General features: G+C 55.2%; 4 protein-coding genes and 1 long non-coding RNA gene across 9 annotated transcripts in view; 2 read left to right on the top strand and 3 right to left on the bottom strand.

The window, feature by feature from the left end:
* LOC146752146 (uncharacterized) lies at positions 1 to 10,644 on the bottom strand. Of its 2 annotated transcripts, none has more exons than XM_085532944.1 (3): positions 10,514 to 10,644; positions 884 to 1,089; positions 1 to 582 (listed from the first exon to the last, which is right to left on the bottom strand). In XM_085532944.1, exons 1-3 carry the CDS (start codon positions 10,625 to 10,627, stop codon positions 399 to 401), a joined length of 504 nt encoding a protein of 167 aa, XP_085389070.1. In that variant the 5' UTR covers positions 10,628 to 10,644; the 3' UTR covers positions 1 to 398. The 2 variants fall into 2 exon arrangements, with proteins under 2 accessions (XP_085389070.1, XP_085389071.1); XM_085532945.1 differs by having other exon boundaries at positions 1 to 376.
* LOC146752142 (uncharacterized) overlaps positions 1 to 19,072 on the bottom strand; it is a 49,350-nt gene that overhangs the window by 17,119 nt on the left and 13,159 nt on the right. The gene's annotated exons all lie outside the window — the stretch shown is intronic.
* Positions 2,357 to 6,682, top strand: LOC146752147 (uncharacterized). The gene is made up of 2 exons (XR_014940934.1): positions 2,357 to 5,928; positions 6,098 to 6,682. It is a non-coding gene; the product is annotated as an uncharacterized LOC146752147 (long non-coding RNA).
* The window catches only part of LOC146752139 (AP-5 complex subunit beta-1-like), a 68,234-nt gene continuing 54,159 nt past the window's right edge, over positions 4,998 to 19,072 (bottom strand). The window contains exons 7-8 of one of the 4 annotated variants that reach the window (XM_085532748.1): positions 10,989 to 19,033; positions 4,998 to 10,669 (exon numbers count right to left, since the gene is read on the bottom strand). The gene's annotated coding sequence lies outside the window, so the exon portion shown is untranslated. Of the gene's footprint in view, positions 19,034 to 19,072 lie in introns of all 4 variants that reach the window. The other 3 variants (XM_085532747.1, XM_085532745.1, XM_085532746.1) reach the window with 3 other exon arrangements.
* Positions 15,032 to 15,729, top strand: LOC146752145 (uncharacterized). The gene is made up of 3 exons (XM_085533005.1): positions 15,032 to 15,127; positions 15,328 to 15,374; positions 15,528 to 15,729. The coding sequence occupies exons 1-3, from the start codon at positions 15,065 to 15,067 to the stop codon at positions 15,727 to 15,729; spliced, it is 312 nt and encodes a 103-aa protein (XP_085389131.1). The 5' UTR covers positions 15,032 to 15,064.

The following is a 19,072-nucleotide window of genomic DNA, read 5'->3' as shown; positions in this document are numbered from 1 at the left end:
TCTGATGTCTACCAGAGGGTTTTAATTAGGGACTGATCATTCACTGAAGAGATGTTGATAACTTTCTGCCCACCTCGAGGCTGGTTGGGGGGAGGGAGGAGCTGCGGGGCTGAGTTGGGTGGGTGTTTGGGGGGGAGCCGGGGAGGGGGCCGGGGCGAAGGGAGTGGGGGATGCGGGCCGCTCTGCGTTGGCCCTGTGCTGCCTCTGCGGTGCTCAGGGCTTCTGCTTTCTGGGTGAATACAAACGCCACTTGTTTATTGATGAGCTGCAACCAGACTTGGAGCACCAAGCTGGGCTGCTGCCACGATGCCGCTGCCTTCTGACGCTCCTCCACTCAGTCTGTCCATTGCAGCTTCTCCATCTTCATTGTAGAGGACTGGAAAGAAACAAAGCAAGAATCAAGAGGACACCGCTTCCCTCAGCATTCTACAAGCCCCTTCGTGTCTGACAGACAGGGACCCTGAGAACAAAAAGAGCACGTCTGTGCTCGCCAGGGACTCAGCTCTGCATGGGCAGCGGCAGCTCTCAGAGAAGCCTTCTTCATTTCCTCTCTCCTCTCTTTCTGTTGTCATCATCATCTGGCTGTAGAGCAAGGAAAGAGAAATTCATTTTGTCAACAGCAAAACTGCGGAAACATGGGTACCATGAAAACAGGCCAGGAAGCCTCTCAGGGAAGGGGGTTTCTAGTGGGACGTGGAGTTAATTGGAAAAGAGGGGGCCAGGCATTCTGGCATGGTCCTGGTTAAGGACATGGACTGGGTAGCCTTCAACTCTTTTCTCTTCTCTGTCCAGAGAAGGAAAAAGCAAAGCAAACCCTAAGCATACTCCATGCGCTTGATAAAGGAAGTGCCTCACCATGGCTGCTACGACAGCATCTTCTTACCTCTTGGCTTTGAGGCCCAGGACCGCACAGTCGTCACTGGGGCAGGCCCAGGATGTGCTGCTGGAGCTGGCACACTGCCTCTGCTCTGATGTGGGCTCTAGGCCTTTGCCACATTGCGCTCCACCTTCGAGTGTTTCTTGGCAGGCCACAGCTCTGCTTTTTGCTCCTCTTCCTCCACTCCCTTGTGCTTTCTTGCAGCCACGGTCCTGCAGAAGGAATGGTTGTCAACTGTGGGGGAAGGTCGTCCCCCTGTCCTGGGACCTGCTGTTCCAGGAAGCCCTCCAGCCTGGAGAGCAGCTTTCACGTAGATCTTGCCATTTGGCTCAGCACCTCTCCCTGTTAGAACCAAGAAAGGGGAAGCTGCAAGATTTAACGAGTCCAGCAGTACCTTCAGGCTGCAAACTAGCACAGAATCACAGAATCAGATGGGTTGGAAGGGACATCCAGAGATCATCGAGACCAACCCCCCAGCTGGGCCACGATACAAGGACATCTCATCTCCAGTGTTGACTGCAATGGATCTTAGGCTCTTGGGTGAACTGTGGGTTTGCATTTCCAGTCCTGGACAGGAAAGGTCACTGTCAACCCCTCCAACTGCAAGACCTCAAGCAACATGCAATGACAACAGTCCCAGGAAAGGACAGACAGCAAGCCTAACTAGAAAGACAGGACCCAGAACCCAGATGCCTGCTGTGTGTCTGCAGCTCTCTTCACAGCTGGGCCACACTCCACACCAGTGCCCTGCCTTCCTGCAAGGCCACGCTTCATTGCAAGCCTGTTTGCTTCAGCTTCTGGCACAAAGGAAACAAGAAAGACGTGAAGAGCATCTCTTGGGAGGAAGATCTGAGCACAGCCAACCACAAACTTCTGCTCCTCAAGCGTACTTTCTGCCATTTGCCTTCCTGCTGCTACAGCGGAGTGCCATTTCTGCAGCCAGCACACATCTGCAGCGTCCTTCCTTCTCTCCTCCAGCACACACACCCCTTCATGCAGCCCTAGATAGAGGCAGCTACCCACATCAAAGCTCACAACAGCTTCTGACCTGGCGAGGCTTTACATTTCAACCGTTGGCAGCTGCGGCCACCTGGCTGTACTTCAGGGGCTCCACCTTCCTGTGGGCTGAAAAATGTCACAGACAGAGTTGATGATACGGCTGCTGTTCCACAGCTGCTTCCCTAGAACTGCTACTAAGGGACATCAACCAGAACGGCCCCACGTTTGGACGGGCTCCTCCTCCGAGGAGGTCTGCTTCTGAGAAGGGAGGTGGTGGCCCTGTTTGCACCATCTATAAAGGCATCAGAGCTTTAATCCCCCCTCCAACCTGGCAAGGACTCCCTGCGGGACTTGAGGTGGTGCATAGCTATGAGGTTGCTGGCCAGGTGAAACACTGGCCACTGCTGAGTCACGATCCCATTTGCAGTCCTGATTTCTTTGGAGATGATGTCAAAGGAGCCGAAGGTGGGAATTCAGACTCCCTGCAAGTGAAAGAGAAATGAGGCGTGGAAGGGTTATGGGCTGGCTGGAGGAAGAGCTGGAGTTGATCCAGCGTAGGGACAGAGCTTAGGAGCCCTCTCCCACTGTTCAGAGTCACAAGCCAGGGCACAGGAAAGGCTTTGGGAAGGGGCTGCACAGTCATCTCCTTCTTCTCGCCCTCCCAAATGCAGCACAGCAGGCAGGGCAGAAACAGCCCCATGGGATCCAGAGGCTTCCAGAGACTTGGATGGGCCCTGAGATACAACACCACCAGCACAAGTGATCCTGCATTGACAGGAAGCCCGTGGGATGCCCAGAAGAGAAATGTGGGCTGAGTTTCCTGCTTTCTGTGCAAACACTGGAAGGCCAAAAGCCGGCTGGCCGGCCTGGGGATTCCTATGCAGCCTGCCCGGGGCTCAGTGCCAGGCAACAAAATGGCTGCCTGAGCTGCTGGGCCTGTGAGGCCAAAAGCCGGCCAGGCAGTCGGGGGGGACCTTGCCAGGCCTGAAGCTGGTCATGCAGTTAGGGGGGCCCTGCCAGGCTAAAAGCCAGCTGTCTGCTCTGGGGGGCACTGCCAGCTCCAATGCCTGCAGGCCGGGGAAGCCCTTCCAGGCCAAAAGCCTGCAGGCCGGGGTCCCTGCCAGGCATGGATTTAGGCCCCGGGGCTGGTGATGGCCTCTCAGGCTGTGGCTTGATGCCTTGGGGTTGGTGCCGGCCTGCCTGGCTGTGCTGGGAATGCAACCTTGGTTCTGCATCACAGTTTGAACAGGGCAGTTAGGAGCATGTTTTAGAAATACACAAGGTTCCACCCATGCAGTGGTTATTCCTGTGCCTGTGTTCCAAAGCCCAGGCTCCATGAAGGTCAGCACTGTTTTAGTGTTGACCTTGATTGGAACAGAGTTGGATCGTAGGAGGCAGTGTGATCACACAGAGATGGCACTGAGCAGGAGGAGGAAGAAACCTGTTTGTGAATGGCCAGGTTGAGCCAAACACAGCATGTCGTGTTGTGTTGCAGAAGCACGGAATGGTTGATGTTGGAATGGAGATCTGGGCCCATCTGGTCCAGGCCCTGCTGCAACAGGGCCAGCAGAATTGGTGCCCAGGAACACATCCGATGGGTTTGGAGATCTCCCAGAGGAAACCCCACAGCCTCTCTGGGTCTCTGTGCCAGTGCTGCAGGACTTACACAGTGCAGGAGTGCTCCTGATGTTTGGTGGCAACCTCTGGTCCTGGCACTTGGCTCCACTGGATGCTCCACTCAGCCCCTTCTCTCAGGCTTTTGTCATAGAAGAGTTCTCTTTGGGTCCTGTGGGTTCCTGCCCCTGACAGACTGTGGGAACAGACCACCCCCGTGGCCCCACCCTGGCAATTTGTCACTTGCCAAGGACAGAGGGGACAAAGAGGCAGAGGTAGGGGCAGGTGATAAGGAGGGCAGAAACAGCCCCATCCCTGTCCCCTTGTCTGTAGCGGGAAGTGCTGGCCGTGGTGTGTAGAGCCCCATGGGGAACCTTAGAGGTCATAGCTTGTAGGCAAAGCAGAAGCGTATGGTGCATAGCTTACGGGGCAAAGCTGTGGGGGTTATGGGACAGAGCATCAGGGGCAGTGGTGGTTCTATCGGACACAGCCAAAAAAGGAGGCTTAGAGGCCTTAACAGCCCTGTAGAGCCTAAAGTCCTTGAAGCTTAAGGGTAGGCTTGGGGCCGAGGTACTAAAGGGCTGGACTGGAAGCACTGAGGTTTTGAGGGCCTGATGCACAGAGGGAGGCCAAAAAAGAGACCACGAGTCCATGAGCATTGACGGCACAAAGGAAGGCTTAGAGCTGTAATGGAGAACACACCTGGAGGCACAGATGCCTGCAAGCTGTCCTAGAGGCATAGGGGGAGGCCTAAAGGCTTAGAGGTTGCCCAGGATGCTTAGAGGCCTTAAAGTAAAACAGCCTGGAGGGAGGCCCAGAGCCTGGCCAAGAGGCCTTGCAGCTTAGTAGTCTTGAGGCCAAAGGGAGGCATGGAGGGCAAGCAAGAGAAAGCCTAGAAGAGCAGACGCCAAGAGGAGCTGGGGGTTGTACTTGTACCTCGAGGTCTGGACACCTACAGCCCAAGAAGCCTGAAGGCCTTGAAGCTGGACTAGAGGTCTTGAGACAGAGAGGCCAAGAGAGCCACAGGGTGGCCCAGGGGCACTCAGGCACCAAAGAAGGTGCAGAGGTGTATGGACTTAGACACCTTTGGGAGGGCTTAGAGACATGGAGGTCCAGAGGAAGGCTGAGATGGCTAGAGGACTAGAGGCCTCTCTCCTGGCCTGCAGGCCACGTCTAGTGCTCTCTCTCATTGGCATTCATGGTCTCTCAGCCTCTTGAAAAGCTTCTTGTTCCATAGGTCTCCTTTAACCCCTTGGTTACTAGGCGTAGGCCCTCAGGGCCACCACACAGGCCTGTAGGAATTAGGCCTCAAGGCCGCTGATGATCCACTCCTCTTTGATGGCTGACCAGAGGTGACGGCTGATGAGAGGTTTTGCCCAGGAGAAGGGGGCAGGGCGGCCTATCTGGGCCCAGTGCCCAGCAACAGCCTCCTGCTGCAGTTCCCTGCAGGACGCTGGTGACTGTCACAGGCTCTGCTGCAGAACACAGACATCAGGACGCTAAGTGCTGGCTTCAGTTTCACTCTTTATTTCCTCTCTCCCTTTGAGCATCCTCTATGACCATAACTGACTGGTCCTGACTGCATAGCACTTCCCATTCACACACACAACTCCATCAGTAAGAAACAAAACAAGAGAGAAAGTACCAATCTGAACAGCCAGCAGGACCTGGCTAAGCTCTGCTGTGTGATCTACCCCTGGATCTGAGGGGTCACTGTCGGGAAGTGCCCGCTGTGACAGAAGCCGGCCACCAGGGACATCCCTACATCCAGCACATCAGCATCAATGGAGCCAAGGATGGGAGCTGGAGATCCTTCCGCAGAAGGCCACCTGATCCCAGAGCAGCCATTGCAATGTGCTCTGCAGCTCTGTCAAATACAGCCAGTGGAGGTCAACAGGCACAACTTGAGCATGGGGCCGGGGGGTTGGGGAACACAAGCAGTGCCCTCCAGGCATGCAGCAGGGCTGCTGGCTGCTCATGGCAGTGCCATGGGGTTTCCAAAGCACAGTTTCCACACTTTTCCAGGGTTGGATGGGACTTTCAGTCCATTTCCCCATTGGGATTCTCTCCCTTGCAGGTGATGCTGATGAAGCCCCAAGAGCTCCGGGCGGCACATGGCTCATACTACGAGCTGCAGGTGTCGGCAGCGAGAGCTATGACTTCTTCCTGCTTGGGGTGCAAGGTTGAGAAGGCGTGGAGGGCTGCAGGCCAGCCAGGAGATGTCACAGCACGGATGGAATCATCCGGAGCCTGTGTGCTGTCACAATGCGCTGCCATGACATCGCCGGGCCCTCCCCAAGGACAGCCGGCCACTGGTTCCAGGAGCATCATTTGTGAGCTGTGCAGCCCGCAGCCGCTCGCCGTGCCCTGTGCCTGAGAGCAGCCCCAGCAGCAGACCAGCTCAGCCTCATCGCGCTCATCCTCCAAGGCTCAGAGAGGTGAGGGAGAGCTCCTGCACACTTCAGGCTGCAGAGCCCAGCTTGGCTCTGTTGTGTGTGAGGCGCATGTAGCACGAGACTGGCAGGACTGGCAGTGAGCAGGAGAAATTGCTGCCGGCCCTTCCGGCTCAGGAACTCTCGTCAGTAACTGCTCTGCTCTTGCCTTTAGGTTTGGAGCAAATGTCTAACAGCATGGACGGAGCCTGGGTGGGGACCTGGAGACCCCATCGCCCACGTGGCCTCATCTCGGCCCAGTTCCCCAGCCCCGGGCCCAAATACTCCATCCCGGGGACAACAGGTACAGCGACCATCCCCAGGGCGTGAGGCACATTGGGGACATCACGGGGCAGAGCAGCTCCCCAGCCTTGCCCCGTTCTGGCAGAGCCTCCTGGCTCTCTGGCACAGCTGCAAGCCAGGCCTGGCTGAGGAAGGCCAATGCTGCTGGCTCTGCTCCTTGTGACCCAAGGGGCCAAAGGAGCTGGAAACATGCAGCTGCACAGGGGTGTGCTCTCTTCTGCTTTTCCTCCTAGGTTACGTGGGCCACAGCCCCACCAAAAACCGTGCCCCCGCTTACACCTTTAGAGGGACCAAACGGCCTGCGGCAGGGAGCTGCGGGCCAGGTCCCTGCTACTTTGTGGAGCCGGCCATCACCAGGAATGGCAAGTACAAGGTTCCAGGCGCCCACCTCCAAGGACGACCCACCACCAAGACCACCGTCACCCCCGGACCGAGTGAGTACCACTGCTGCAGTGTCCCCACGTGCTGCACTGTCCCCGCGTGCTGCCTGTGTCCCCCAGCAATTGTGCAGCTCTTCAGAGGACTCTTTCTGGCTGCAGAAGGAGACCAGCCCTTCACAGCTTTCTTCCTCTTCTCCTCCGGCCCAGGTGACTACCGCACTGAAGCAGCCAACAGGCACGTCTTCAAGTGCCCACCGGTGCAGTCCATGGCCTTCCGGCGGGAGCCCCTCCGCACAGACCGCCCTCCAGGTACGTGACCCTGGCAAAGGCAGACCCTTCAGCCTGAGCATCCTCCAGGGACGGGCTGCTGCTCAGAGGGGCAACACGTCCCTCCTGCTCCCACCAGCGGGCTGTGCAGGCTGCCCCTCGCTGCTGCTTCCATCTCCTCCATCCCCTCACGCACACACTCTCTGCTGCTCCTCCTGCAGGTCCTGGCACTTACACACTGCCCAGGCTGATGGGGCCCAACACAGCCTACACATCGGCCAGCCCCTGCTACTCCATCAGGGGAAGGAGCCAGCGCGGTCGCTTTGACGAGGACCTTGCCAAGGTGAGCTCTGCTGCTCCTCTCTTCTATGTTAGCATCCAAAACCAGGCTCCTCTCCCTGTGCCACAGGGGCTTCCAGCCCTGCTGCAGCTTTGCTTAATGCAGCCTTCCAGGGAAAGAGAGAGCCTTGAATGTGACCCCAGCCCCGTGTGGCCATGACTCTCTTGCAGACTCCAGGTCCTGCGGCGCTCCCCAGAGTGGCCGTGGATGTGTACAAGAAAAGGGCGCCCGCATACACCATGGCAGCCCGACCAAAACATGGAGAGGGCAAAGCAGTGAAGCCCGGGCCGGCAGACTACAACGTAGGCCAGGTAAGGCAGCTGCTCAGCTCTTCCCCTCTGCTTCACAAGCACAGCCTTCACGCCTCTCCCCCCTCCCCTGAGGCTACCCCACATCTCCCTTGCAGGGAGAAAGGGCAGCAAAGAAGGGCCCTTGCTGATCTGCCTTTCCTTTCTGCCCTTCCAGGTGACGCTGATCAAGCCCCAGGCACCTGCCTCCACTTTTGGGATCCGGCATTCCCTCTACACAACCCCCCTCATCGTGGAATAAGACAGCACAGTCTGGAAGGTTGTGGGGAGGGAGAAGGGAGAGTAACCAACATCCGGCTTCCTTCTGGTTCCATTTCCCTTCATCCAGTCGGGCTTTTGCCCATTACACTGTTAGATGTTAGTGTTAGGAGTAAGTCATTAATAAATTAATTAAAAACCTTATGTAGACCTTCTTGTTACTCCTTTTTCCTCACCGCTACACACAGGAATGCGCTGCCGCTCCCTGAAGCCTTTCTAACATCAGCGCATAGGAAAACGCTGATGCTTTATCAGTCATTTGCATTACTGAGGGGTTCTGTGAGGTCACAGGGGATCTCTGGGATCCCTATGCATCTCTATGGGGTCCTTATCGGTCTCTATCAGGTCCCTAGTGTGGCTCTGTTTGGTGATATGGGGCCCCTATGGGCCTCTTTGCGTTGATATGGGTTCTCTAAGGGTCTCTTTGGGATCCGTAAGGGTCTCTATGGGGTGATATGGGAACCGTATGGGTCATTATGGGGTTCCTAAGGGGCAAAATGGGGTCCCTGTGGGGTCAGTCTAGGCTCTGTGGGGCTCTATGGGGTCACAAGAGGTCTTCATGGGTCCCTAAGGGGCTCTTTGGGGTAATATAGTGCTCTACGGAGCTCACTGGGGTCCCTGAGGGGCTCTCTGGAGTCCCTGTTGGCCTCTCTGGGGTCTGCTTGGGGTTCTATTGGATGATACGGGGTGATATGAGGTCCCTATGGGGCTCTTTGGGGTTTCTGAGGGGCTCTTTGGGGATTGTTGGCTCCCTATGGGGGTCTGCAAAGTGAGGAAACGCTGATGCTTTATCAGTCATTTGCATTACTGAGGTCTGCCACGTGCTGAAGTAAGGAATGAAGGGAGCAAACAGCAAAGGGAGGCGGCCGTGGGCAGTGCAGCCCTTCCAGCACCATCAGGTAGATGTAAGTGAGTTGCCTGGGGCTGAGCGACCTAAAGACCTGCTGGTGATCATCTGCCAGCTTACAGGATGGCCCGCAGCATTTCCTGTACCCATGACAGCTCCTGGCTTGGCCATAAAGACATTCCTGGAACAAAGGTTGAAGGGAAAATAATGAAACACGGAGGCAAAAAGAGAATAAAAAGCAAAGGACAGTAACAAAGATAGAGAAAGCAATGTTTGGGTTGGAAGAGATCTGGAAGATCACACGGTTCCAACCCCCCTGCAGTAGGCAGGGACACCTCCCTCTACACCAGGGTGCTCCAAGTCCCACCCAGCCCGGCTTTGTGCACATAAAGACAAGCCATGTCTGCCCCCTGAAACCTGTAACAGCCACTCAAGGGGACACACAGCACCTCTCATCATTTCATTACTCTGCAGACAAGGTTTAACAGCAGAGCACTGACCCGTAACCAGCAAAGCATCTTCCAGGTCTCCAGACCTCCCAGATTTAATGCTGTCTGTTATGTCCTTGATAGAAATGCCTCTGTACACATCCAAAACTAGGAGGAAGAGTCCACGGTAGAGAGTCAGAGAGATCCAAAGGGCCATTTGGCAAGAACAAGCTCCTCACATGCTGCAAGAACATTCTATCGTTCCTGCAGCACTGCCAGATATATCAGGACCGTCCCACTAAAATAATTCATTTCCATTGCTAACAGTCCTGCTAATTGGCCTACCACAGCTGTTACCATTTTCAAGACCTTCTACTTCAAGCTGGCAGATGAATTTCTCAGCTCCTCTCCCCCCTGTCCCAATGGTGGTCACACTCCACAATCTCAGCTTTCCACGCTAGAGCAGCAGCAAATTGTACTTAGGTTTCTGAAGTCCCTTCCAGTCTCAGAAGGGAATGAAACAGACCGAAGGGAATGGATTCAATGGGGCTCTCGCTAAGACACCTGCTGACCCAGAAGAGCTTGCACTTACTCAACACCTATGAAGCTCCTATAAAAGCATCACACACAAATAAGGAAGGGAAGAAAAAGCCAGGACGCTGTGGAGGGGTCCAACCTCTGAGCAGGTGATGCCTGTTCCATGTACAGAGGACGGACATAAATTGTACCTCATCTATTCCCCACTTCCTCTCCCCTGCTTCGTACAGGCACGTAGAGCTAAGCACAGCATCTACTGGAAGCAACCCTTGAGAACTCCCCACTCAGAAACAGCTGCTGGAGATGGCTATTGGAGTCCTTCAAAGGGAATACTAGCTCACAAACACAGTGACGCATCTCAAATGTGCTTTGGGCTTCCTTCTGAAACGAGCAGCAACCCACTTTACTGGGACACTGAGAAAAGAGCCCATGGCATTCATGCACACCCAGAGTCAGAATCCCCTCCCTGCACAAGATGGGTTTGAGGAGCAGGCCATGAGACACATCGGGTGAGAAAAAGCCAGCCTGGAGCTCCTCACCGCTGAGCACAGAGCTGCACCCACAAGAAGATTCAACCTATTCTCCCCTCGCCTTGGCTCACTTGGCCAGAACTTCAGCAATTACAAAAGAAAGATTTGCAAACCTTCACAGCCCTCCTCACTTTGTGCACATCAGACATGGCGGTGGGAGTCATCATCCCCACCATCACCCTCTCAAAATTCCCACTCAGCAACGTCAAGTCACCAATCAAATCCTAGAAAGCCAAGAGAGGAGGAAGGAGGTGGCAGAAGGTGCAGCCTTCCAGGACAGACAGAACTGAGCTGTTCCCCACTTCTCTTTAGGCTCTAGCCCTCCTTGCATCAACAACTGCTCTGAACTGAACAAGAACAAAACAACCTTGGTCAAGGAAATTCTCCGCCGACCTTTCTCTCACGGAGATTGGGTCCTTTTTCACTTTTCACCCCAGTGACACAACCGCCTTCACACATCTCTGTAGACCTTTTAGGTGATCGGAACTTGCTGACGTTGGGAAGCATTTAGTTTGGTCAAGATGTCAATGATGATCTCTTCATCCGTGCCTGCAAGAAACAAATGGAAGCCAGTCAGGCTGCTTGCACAAGAATCAGAAGTGCCCTCTGGTCTTGTGCCGCCTCCAGTCCCCTGCACAGCCAGTTCTCAACAGCCCCAGGACTACATCCATGCACACAAAGCTGCCAGGACACACTCCACCAGAGGAGCTGTATTTCAGGACATAGGAAAGGCAGTTGTCTTTCCACTTCCCAACTATTTTTAGGGCAGCTGTGCAGCAGAGCAATGCAAGCAGCTGCGCTTCCCTGGAACGAACCACCAGAGCAGCCATTCCCAGTGCTGGGGAAAAAAACAAGAAATAAAGTTGACCTGTGGAGGGAGATCAACTTAGCAGAGCCCTTCATGGCCTTCCTGAGTGCTGTGCTTCTTGCTCAGCGCTGAAGCTCGAGATCCCCTTGATTGTTGCCTAAGGCCACAAGAAAAGGATTTAGCAAAGGCAGACTTGCGCCCATGCACACAGAGAGTTGAATTGAAACAAAACAAAGCACATAATAGACGTGAACACGGAGATAGTAAAACTCCACCCACACAAGTGATGTTGTATCAGACTTCTGTCTCAGGCAGCACTCTATTCTAAGGGGACTTCCCAGGCACATCAGAAAGAAGCCACAGGGGCACAACTACATCGAGTACATAACTCCATGCAGCTGCCCACAGAGTCTGCAGTGAAACAAAAGCTGGACCACCTTGCATCTGTGTTCAGTCCCACCAGGCCTTCTTCCTAGCAGATCTCCGTGTCAGCCATAAAGCAGTGTGCTCCCATCACAGCCCTAGCTCCTTCTCTTGGAGCAGGTAAGGACCATTACTCAGCACCATTCCTTTTGCTCTACTCGGCACTGGTGAGGCTGCACCTGGAGAACAGTGTCCGGGTCTGGGCTCCCAGTACAAGAGACAGCTGGACACACTAAAAAGAGTCCAATGGAGGGCTACCATGATGGTGAAGGGACGGAACACCTCTTCTATGACAACAGCCTGAGAGAAGTGACTGCTCAGCCTTGACAAGGGGAGCTCAAGAGGATTCCACCCATGGCCATCAATCCCTGCAGGGAGGAACGTTGCGGCAGCATTGCAGCTACTAATGAACTTCCCAGTACATCAGTAGCAAAATATGCTACTAAAAAGGAAAGACAAAACTATTGTAAAAAATCTCTCAGTCGTTAAGGACACATTCTAAGTAATGAAAGGTAAAACAAAGCAGAGCCCAAAGCTGTATTAAATCTCTACTCGGGTCAGAATTGTCCTGAATTCTGCCTGACAAGTGCCACTTCCTGCCCCACAAGTTCAACCTCCTGCCCCACAATTGCCACCTCCTGCCCCACAAGTGCCACTTCCTGCCCCACAAGTTCAACCTCCTGCCCCACAAATTCAACCTCCTGCCCCACAAGTGCCACCTCCCGCCCAACAAGTGCCACCTCCCGCACCACAAGTGCCACCTCCTGCCCACATGTGCCCACTCCTACCCACATGTGCCACCTCCTGCCCCACAAGTGCCACCTCCCACCCCACAAGTTCCAATTCTCGTCCCACAAGTGCCATCTTCTGCCCCACAAGTGTCACCTCCCGCCCCACAAGTCTCTGCTTCTGCCCCACAATTTCTACTTCCTGCCCCACAACTTCCTCCTCCCGCCCCACAATTTCCACCTCCTGCCCAACAAATTCCACCTCCTGCCCCACAAATGCCACCTCCTACCCCACAACTTCCACCTCCAGACCCACAAATGCCACCTCCAGCCCCACAAGTGCCACCTCCTGCCCCACAAGTGCCAACTCCCGCCCCACAAGTGTCCCCTTCTGCCCCACAAGTGCCGCCTCCTGCCCCACAGGTGCCACCTCCCGACCCACAAGTGCCACCTCCTGCCCCACAACTTCCACCTTCTGCCACACAAGTTACATTTCCTGCCCCACAACTGCCACCTTCCGCCCCACAAGTGTCCCCTCCTACTCAACAAGTGCTGCCTCCCATTCCATAAGTTTCTGCTCCTGCCCCACAAGTTCCACCTCCTGCCCGACAAGTTCCACCTCCTGCCCCACAACTTCCACCTCCTGCCCCACAATTTCCACTTCCCACCCCAGAATTTCCTCCCCCCGCCCCACAATTTCCACCTCCTGCCCCACAACTTCCACCTCCAATCCCACAAGTGCCACCTCCCGCCCCACAACTTCCACCTCCTGCCCTACAAGTGTCACTTCCTGACCCACAAGTGCCAGCTCCTGCCTCACAAGTGCCACATCCCGCCCAACAAGGGCATTGAGAGGAAATGAGGGACTTCGGGGGGCTATGGGGGCCTCCAATGGCCAATGGGGTGAGATGGGGTCAATGGGTGGCAATGAGGGGCAATGGGGGGCGATGGGGTTTAATGCGTGCAATGGGGGGCATTGGGGAGCTATGGGGGCAATGGGGACAATGAGGGGCAATGAGGTGCAATGGGGGGCAATGGGCTGTAAGGGCGGCAATGGGAGGGAATGGGGGGCAATGGTGGGTAATGGGGGGCAATAAGGTGTAATAGGGAGCACCAGGGGGGCTGCAAAGGCCAACATGTATGAATGGGGGTCAATGCGGGGCTGTAATGGCCAATGGGGGGGCAATAGGGCAATGGGGGGCTGGCAGAGGGTCATTGAGGGGCAATGGGGCGGCAATGAGATACAATGGGGGGCAATGGGAGGGCATGGGGGGCTGGTAGGGGGGTAATGGGGGGTAATGAGGGGGCAATAAGGGGCAATGAGGGGTAATGGGGGCAATGAGGGGCAACACAGGGACACAGGGGGGAGTCAGGGGAGCAATGGGGGGTAATGGGAAGGAATGGGGAGCAATAGGGGGCAGGCAGGGGGGCAATAAGGGGCAATGGGGTGCAATGGGGGGCAATAAGGGGCCGTAAAAGGAGCAATGAGGGGCAATGGGGGGCAATAAGTGGCTGTTGGGGGACAATAAGGGGCTCTTATGGGGCATTAATGGTCTTTTTGGGGGCAATGAGGGGCAATGGTGAGCAATGGGAAGGAATGGAGAGCAATGGGGGCAATGGGGGGTAATGGGGGGCAATAAGGGGTTGTTGTGGGGCAATGAGGCGCAGTAGTGGGGAATGGGATGTAATGGGGGGTAATGAGGGGCAATGAGATACACTGGGGGGCAATATGGGGCAATGTGAGGTAATAAGGGGCTGTAAGGAGGGCAATAACGGGTTGTTAGGGGGTAATGGGGGGCAACAAGGGGCAATAAGGGGCTGTAAGGGGGGCAGTGATGGGCAGGGGGGTGCAATGGGAGGGAATGGGGGCAATATGGGGCAATGGGGGGCAATAAGGTGTTGTTGGGGGGAAATGAGGGGCAGTGGTGGGGAATGGGATGTAATGGGGGATAATGAAGGGCAATGAGATACACTGGGGTGCAATATTGGGCAATGGGGGGCAATGGGAGGGAATGGGGGACAATGGGGGGCAAGAAGGGGCTATGGGGGGGATGAGGGGCAATGGGGGACAATGGTGGGTAATGGGGGGAAATGGGGGGGTAATGGTGGGCAATGAGATACAATGGGAGGCTATGGGGGAGAGTGGGGGGGTAATGGGGGGCAATGAGATACAATGGGGTGCTATGGGGGGGAATGGGGTTCTGTTAGGTGGCAAGGGAAGGGAATGGGGGGCTGTTAAGGGGATGATAATGGGCAATAAGGGGCTGTTGGGGGGCATTGGGGGGCAATGGGAGAGAATGGGGTGCAATGGGGAACAATGGGAGGGAATGGGGGGCAATAAGGGGCTGTAAGGAAGGCAATGGGAGGGTAATGGGAGGGTAATAAGGGGTAATGGGGAGAAATAAGGGGCTGTTAGGGGGCAATAAGGGGTTGTAAGGGGAGCAATGTGGGGCAATGGGAGGCAATGGAGGGACAGTGGGGGCAATAAGGGGCTCTTGGGGGGCGACAGAGGGACACAGGGTGGCGTCAGGGGGGCAATAGGGGGTATTAGGGGGTAATAAGGGGCTATGGGGGGGGATGAGGGGTAATGGGGGGCAATGGGGACCTCCAATGGCCGATGGGGGGCTGGCAGGGGGGCAAAGGGGGGCTGGTAGGGGGCGACAGAGGGACAGGGAGAGTCAGGGGGGCAATGGGGGGGCTATGGGGGGCAATGGGAGGTAATGGGGGTAATGGGGGGCAATGGGGGGGAATGCGGGGGATGGGGGGTAATGGGGGGCAGTGGGGGCAAGGTGGGGGACACGGGGGTCTCTGACACACCTGGGGCAGCAATGGGACTGCAGTGCTGCTGGAGATAGGGCTCTGGTTACTGCACGGTGTGGCAGAGCAGCCCCAGCCCAGCCCTGGGGGGTTGGCACACAGTGCTGGGGAGCCCCCCGTGGTGATAGACTCCAACCAAGCCTTGTTCAACACAGGCAGCAGCATCACATGGAGCTGGAGGTGGAGCGTGAGCCTGGGGCTGTGCTGCCGGAGCTGGTGGAGGCACAGCTGGTAAGGGGCAGAACACACAGCACCCTCACCCCATCCAACAGGGGTCTCCCCATCCAACACTGGTCTCCCCATGCAATGGGGTCTCCTTGAGGACAGGGCTCCTTCCAGCACTGTTGTGCTGCTGGGCTCCCGAGTCCTGCATGATCCCCCTGCTGTGCAGCAGACCCTGACCTCCATCTCTGCTTCATCTTCACCTACAGGAGAAGAAGGAGCGGGCGAGGAGACGTGGCTTCTCCTTCTGGATGCAGTGAGTATCCCCTCATTGCTCTTTGCCAACAGCAGCCGGGTTCCCATCAATGTGCTGATGGCCTGGACCCCTCTGCAGCCCCTTTGGCACCATATGGGGCTGTGCTGCCATGGGGCAGGGACGCCTCATTCCCGACCCTCTTTCACCCCACAGGACCATCTGCCTCATCTTCGTCTGCCTCCAGCTGCTGCTCATTGCTGTGCTGGGCTCTGCCCTATTTTACGCCCAGCACTATGACCAGGAGCTGCTCTATCGGCTCCTGCTGCGGGTGCTGCCCCAGCCAATGTACGCTTCCGTGGCGTACTTTGCGAGCAGGACCCTGCGTGTGGGCTGTGATGGGCTGCTGCCCATCTGACCACCCAGCTCAGTAACCCCTCCCAGCTCGGGGCTGCGTGCTGGGATAGGGAACAGGGCTCTGTCCCCACGGAAGGGGCCTCTCCTGTGCTCCTGCCCCCAGGCACAGCAGTGGGGCAGTGCTGGCAGGCGGCTGAGTGCCACCACGTTGGACTTGTTGGAAATCAGTCTGGACTGTCATCGGGAGTCGCTGTCAAACAACAAACCTCTGATGGCCCATCAGACTGAAGATCCGCACCCAACAGCAGGACGTGGATGGATCTACCAGCGCTGAACCGCCTCGCTTTGCTGCCTCTCTGTCCCTCCTTCCCTGTCTTCTGTCTCTACTCTTGGTATTCTTTCATTCTATGGCTCATCAGAGCAGCCATGGCCTATAAGAACGGCCTCTAATTGTAATTAGCCCATATTAACCCATTAGCCAATGTTACCCCCAATTGGTTGTTGTTAGTTGTTAAGAAATCCCTCAATGAAATCCATATCTATTATTCCCCTCAGTTTGGAGGTTGGGACCCTTTGCTTTGGAGATGGGGGAAGATTCCCCCCTTGAAAAGCACAGAGTGAGAGCAGACGTAGATAGGAAGAAAGATGGGATGGGCAGCATCCATTCTGCACTCAGATGCTGCTTGGTCTGCATGCTTCTCTTCTGCTTTCATATGAAGTTCATACATGAAGTTTACAGATGAAGTTTATAGATGAACGCTGCAGCAAAGTTTCTCTGCTATGGAGCCCTGGAGGGGGATAGAGATGGAAAACGGGGAAGAAATGGCAACTAAAAGCAGAACCCTGATGCCAAATGGGTCAGCAAAGTGTATAATCCCCCCTGTGGCGCAAGTGGTAGAAGTGCCGCTCTGCTGCATAGGAGGCTCGAATCCCGGGGGGTTGGACTCGATGATCTCTAAGGTCTCTTCCAACCCACACGAGACAATGATACTATGATACTATGATAACCAAAACATGGAGAGGGCAAAGCAGTGAAGCCCGGGCCGGCAGACTACAACGTAGGCCAGGTAAGGCAGCTGCTCAGCTCTTCCCCTCTGCTTCACAAGCACAGCCTTCATGCCTCTCCCCCCTCCCCTGAGGCTTCCCCACATCTCCTTTGCAGGGAGCAAGGGCAGCAGAGAAGGGCCCTTGCTGATCTGCCTTTCCTTTCTGCCCTTCCAGGTGACGCTGATCAAGCCCCAGGCGCCTGCCTCCACTTTTGGGATCCGGCATTCCCTCTACACAACCCCCCTCATTGTGGAATAAGACAGCACAGTCTGGAAGGTTGTGGGGAGGGAGAAGGGAGAGTAGCCAACATCTGTCTTCCTTCTGATTCCATTTCCCTTCATCCAGTCGGGCTTTTGCCCATTACACTGTTAGATGTTAGTGTTAGGATAAGTCATTAATAAATTAATTAAAAACCTTATGTAGACCTTCTTGGTTCTCCTTTTTCCTCACCGCTACACACAGGAATGCGCTGCCGCTCCCTGAAGCCTTTCTAACATCAGTGCATTGGAAAACGCTGATGCTTTATCAGTCATTTGCATTACTGAGGGGTTCTGTGTGGTCACTGGGGATCTCTGGGATCCCTATGCGTCTCTATGGGGTCCTTATCGATCTCTATCAGGTCCCTAGGGTGGCTCTTTGTGGTGATATGGGGTCCCAATGGGCCTCTTTGGGTTGATATGGGTTCTCTAAGGGTCTCTTTGGGTTCCGTAACGGTCTCTATGGGGTGATATGGGAACCCTATGGATCATTAAGGGGTTACTAAGGGGCAATATGGGGTTCCTGTGGGGTCAATCGGGGCTCTGTGGGGCTCTATGGGGTCACGAGGTCTTCATGGGTCCCTAAGGGGCTCTTTGGGGTAATATTGTGTTCTATGGAGCTCACTGGGGTCCCTGTGGGTCTCTTTGGAGTCTGCTTGGGGCTCTATGGGATGATACAAGGTCCCTATGGGGCTCTTTGGGGTTTCTGAGGGGCTCTTTGGGGATTGTTGGCTCCCTATGGGGGTCTGCAAAGTGAGAAAACGCTGATGCTTTATCAGTCATTCTCATTACTGAGGTCTGCTACATGCTGAAGTAAGGAATGAAGGGAGCAAATAGAAAAGGGAGGCGGCCATGGGCAGTGCAGCCCTTCCAGCGCCATCAGGTAGATGTAAGTGAGTTGCCTGGGGCTGAGCGACTTAAAGACATGCTGGTGATCATGCTTCCTTCTGAAACGAGCAGCAACCCACTTTACTGGGACATTGAGAAAACAGCCCCTGGCATTCATGCACACCCAGAGTCAGAATCCCCTCCCTGCACAAGATGGGTTTGAGGAGCAGGCCATGAGACACATCAGGTGAGAAAAAGCCAGCCTGGAGCTCCTCACCGCTGAGCACAGAGCTGCACCCACAAGAAGATTCAACCCCTTCTCCCCTCGCCTTGGCTCACTTGGCCAGAACTTCAGCAATTACAAAAGGAAGATTTGCAAACCTTCACAGCCCTCCTCACTTTGTGCACATCAGACATGGCGGTGGGAGTCATCATCCCCACCATCACCCTCTCAAAATTCCCACTCAGCAACGTCAAGTCACCAATCAAATCCTAGAAAGCCAAGAGAGGAGGAAGGAGGTGGCAGAAGGTGCAGCCTTCCAGGACAGACAGAACTGAGCTGTTCCCCACTTCTCTTTAGGCTCTAGCCCTCCTTGCATCAACAACTGCTCTGAACTGAACAAGAACAAAACAACCTTGGTCAAGGAAATTCTCCGCCGACCTTTCTCTCACGGAGATTGGGTCCTTTTTCACTTTTCACCCCAGTGACACAACCGCCTTCACACATCTCTGTAGACCTTTTAGGTGATCGGAACTTGCTGACGTTGGGAAGCATTTAGTTTGGTCAAGATGTCAATGATGATCTCTTCATCCGTGCCTGCAAGAAACAAATGGAAGCCAGTCAGGCTGCTTGCACAAGAATCAGAAGTGCCCTCTGGTCTTGTGCCGCCTCCAGTCCCCTGCACAGCCAGTTCTCAACAGCCCCAGGACTACATCCATGCACACAAAGCTGCCAGGACACACTCCACCAGAGGAGCTGTATTTCAGGACATAGGAAAGGCAGTTGTCTTTCCACTTCCCAACTATTTTTAGGGCAGCTGTGCAGCAGAGCAATGCAAGCAGCTGCGCTTCCCTGGAACGAACCACCAGAGCAGCCATTCCCAGTGCTGGGGAAAAAAACAAGAAATAAAGTTGACCTGTGGAGGGAGATCAACTTAGCAGAGCCCTTCATGGCCTTCCTGAGTGCTGTGCTTCTTGCTCAGCGCTGAAGCTCGAGATCCCCTTGATTGTTGCCTAAGGCCACAAGAAAAGGATTTAGCAAAGGCAGACTTG

The sequence above is a fragment of the Coturnix japonica genome, unplaced genomic scaffold (genome assembly GCF_054131305.1).
Source record: "Coturnix japonica strain WE unplaced genomic scaffold, WE-NBRP24 Scf050, whole genome shotgun sequence".
Taxonomy (NCBI): Eukaryota; Metazoa; Chordata; class Aves; order Galliformes; family Phasianidae; genus Coturnix; species Coturnix japonica.
Note: the sequence above shows the minus strand (reverse complement) of the source record. Positions and strands in the feature narration are given on the sequence as shown.

Excerpts from the sequence above, each read along its gene's own strand:
- LOC146752146 (XM_085532944.1), bottom strand. The coding sequence starts at position 10,627 with ATGCTTCCCAACGTCAGCAAGTTCCGATCACCTAAAAGGTCTACAGAG. Across the intron at positions 1,090-10,513 it reads CCAATCTCCGTGAGAGAAAG|GACCGTGGCTGCAAGAAAGC; the intron begins GTCGGCGGAGAA and ends TTCCTTCTGCAG. Across the intron at positions 583-883 it reads CTGGGCCTCAAAGCCAAGAG|CCAGATGATGATGACAACAG; the intron begins GTAAGAAGATGC and ends CTTGCTCTACAG.
- LOC146752145 (XM_085533005.1), top strand. The coding sequence starts at position 15,065 with ATGGAGCTGGAGGTGGAGCGTGAGCCTGGGGCTGTGCTGCCGGAGCTG. Across the intron at positions 15,128-15,327 it reads AGCTGGTGGAGGCACAGCTG|GAGAAGAAGGAGCGGGCGAG; the intron begins GTAAGGGGCAGA and ends CTTCACCTACAG. Across the intron at positions 15,375-15,527 it reads GGCTTCTCCTTCTGGATGCA|GACCATCTGCCTCATCTTCG; the intron begins GTGAGTATCCCC and ends TTCACCCCACAG.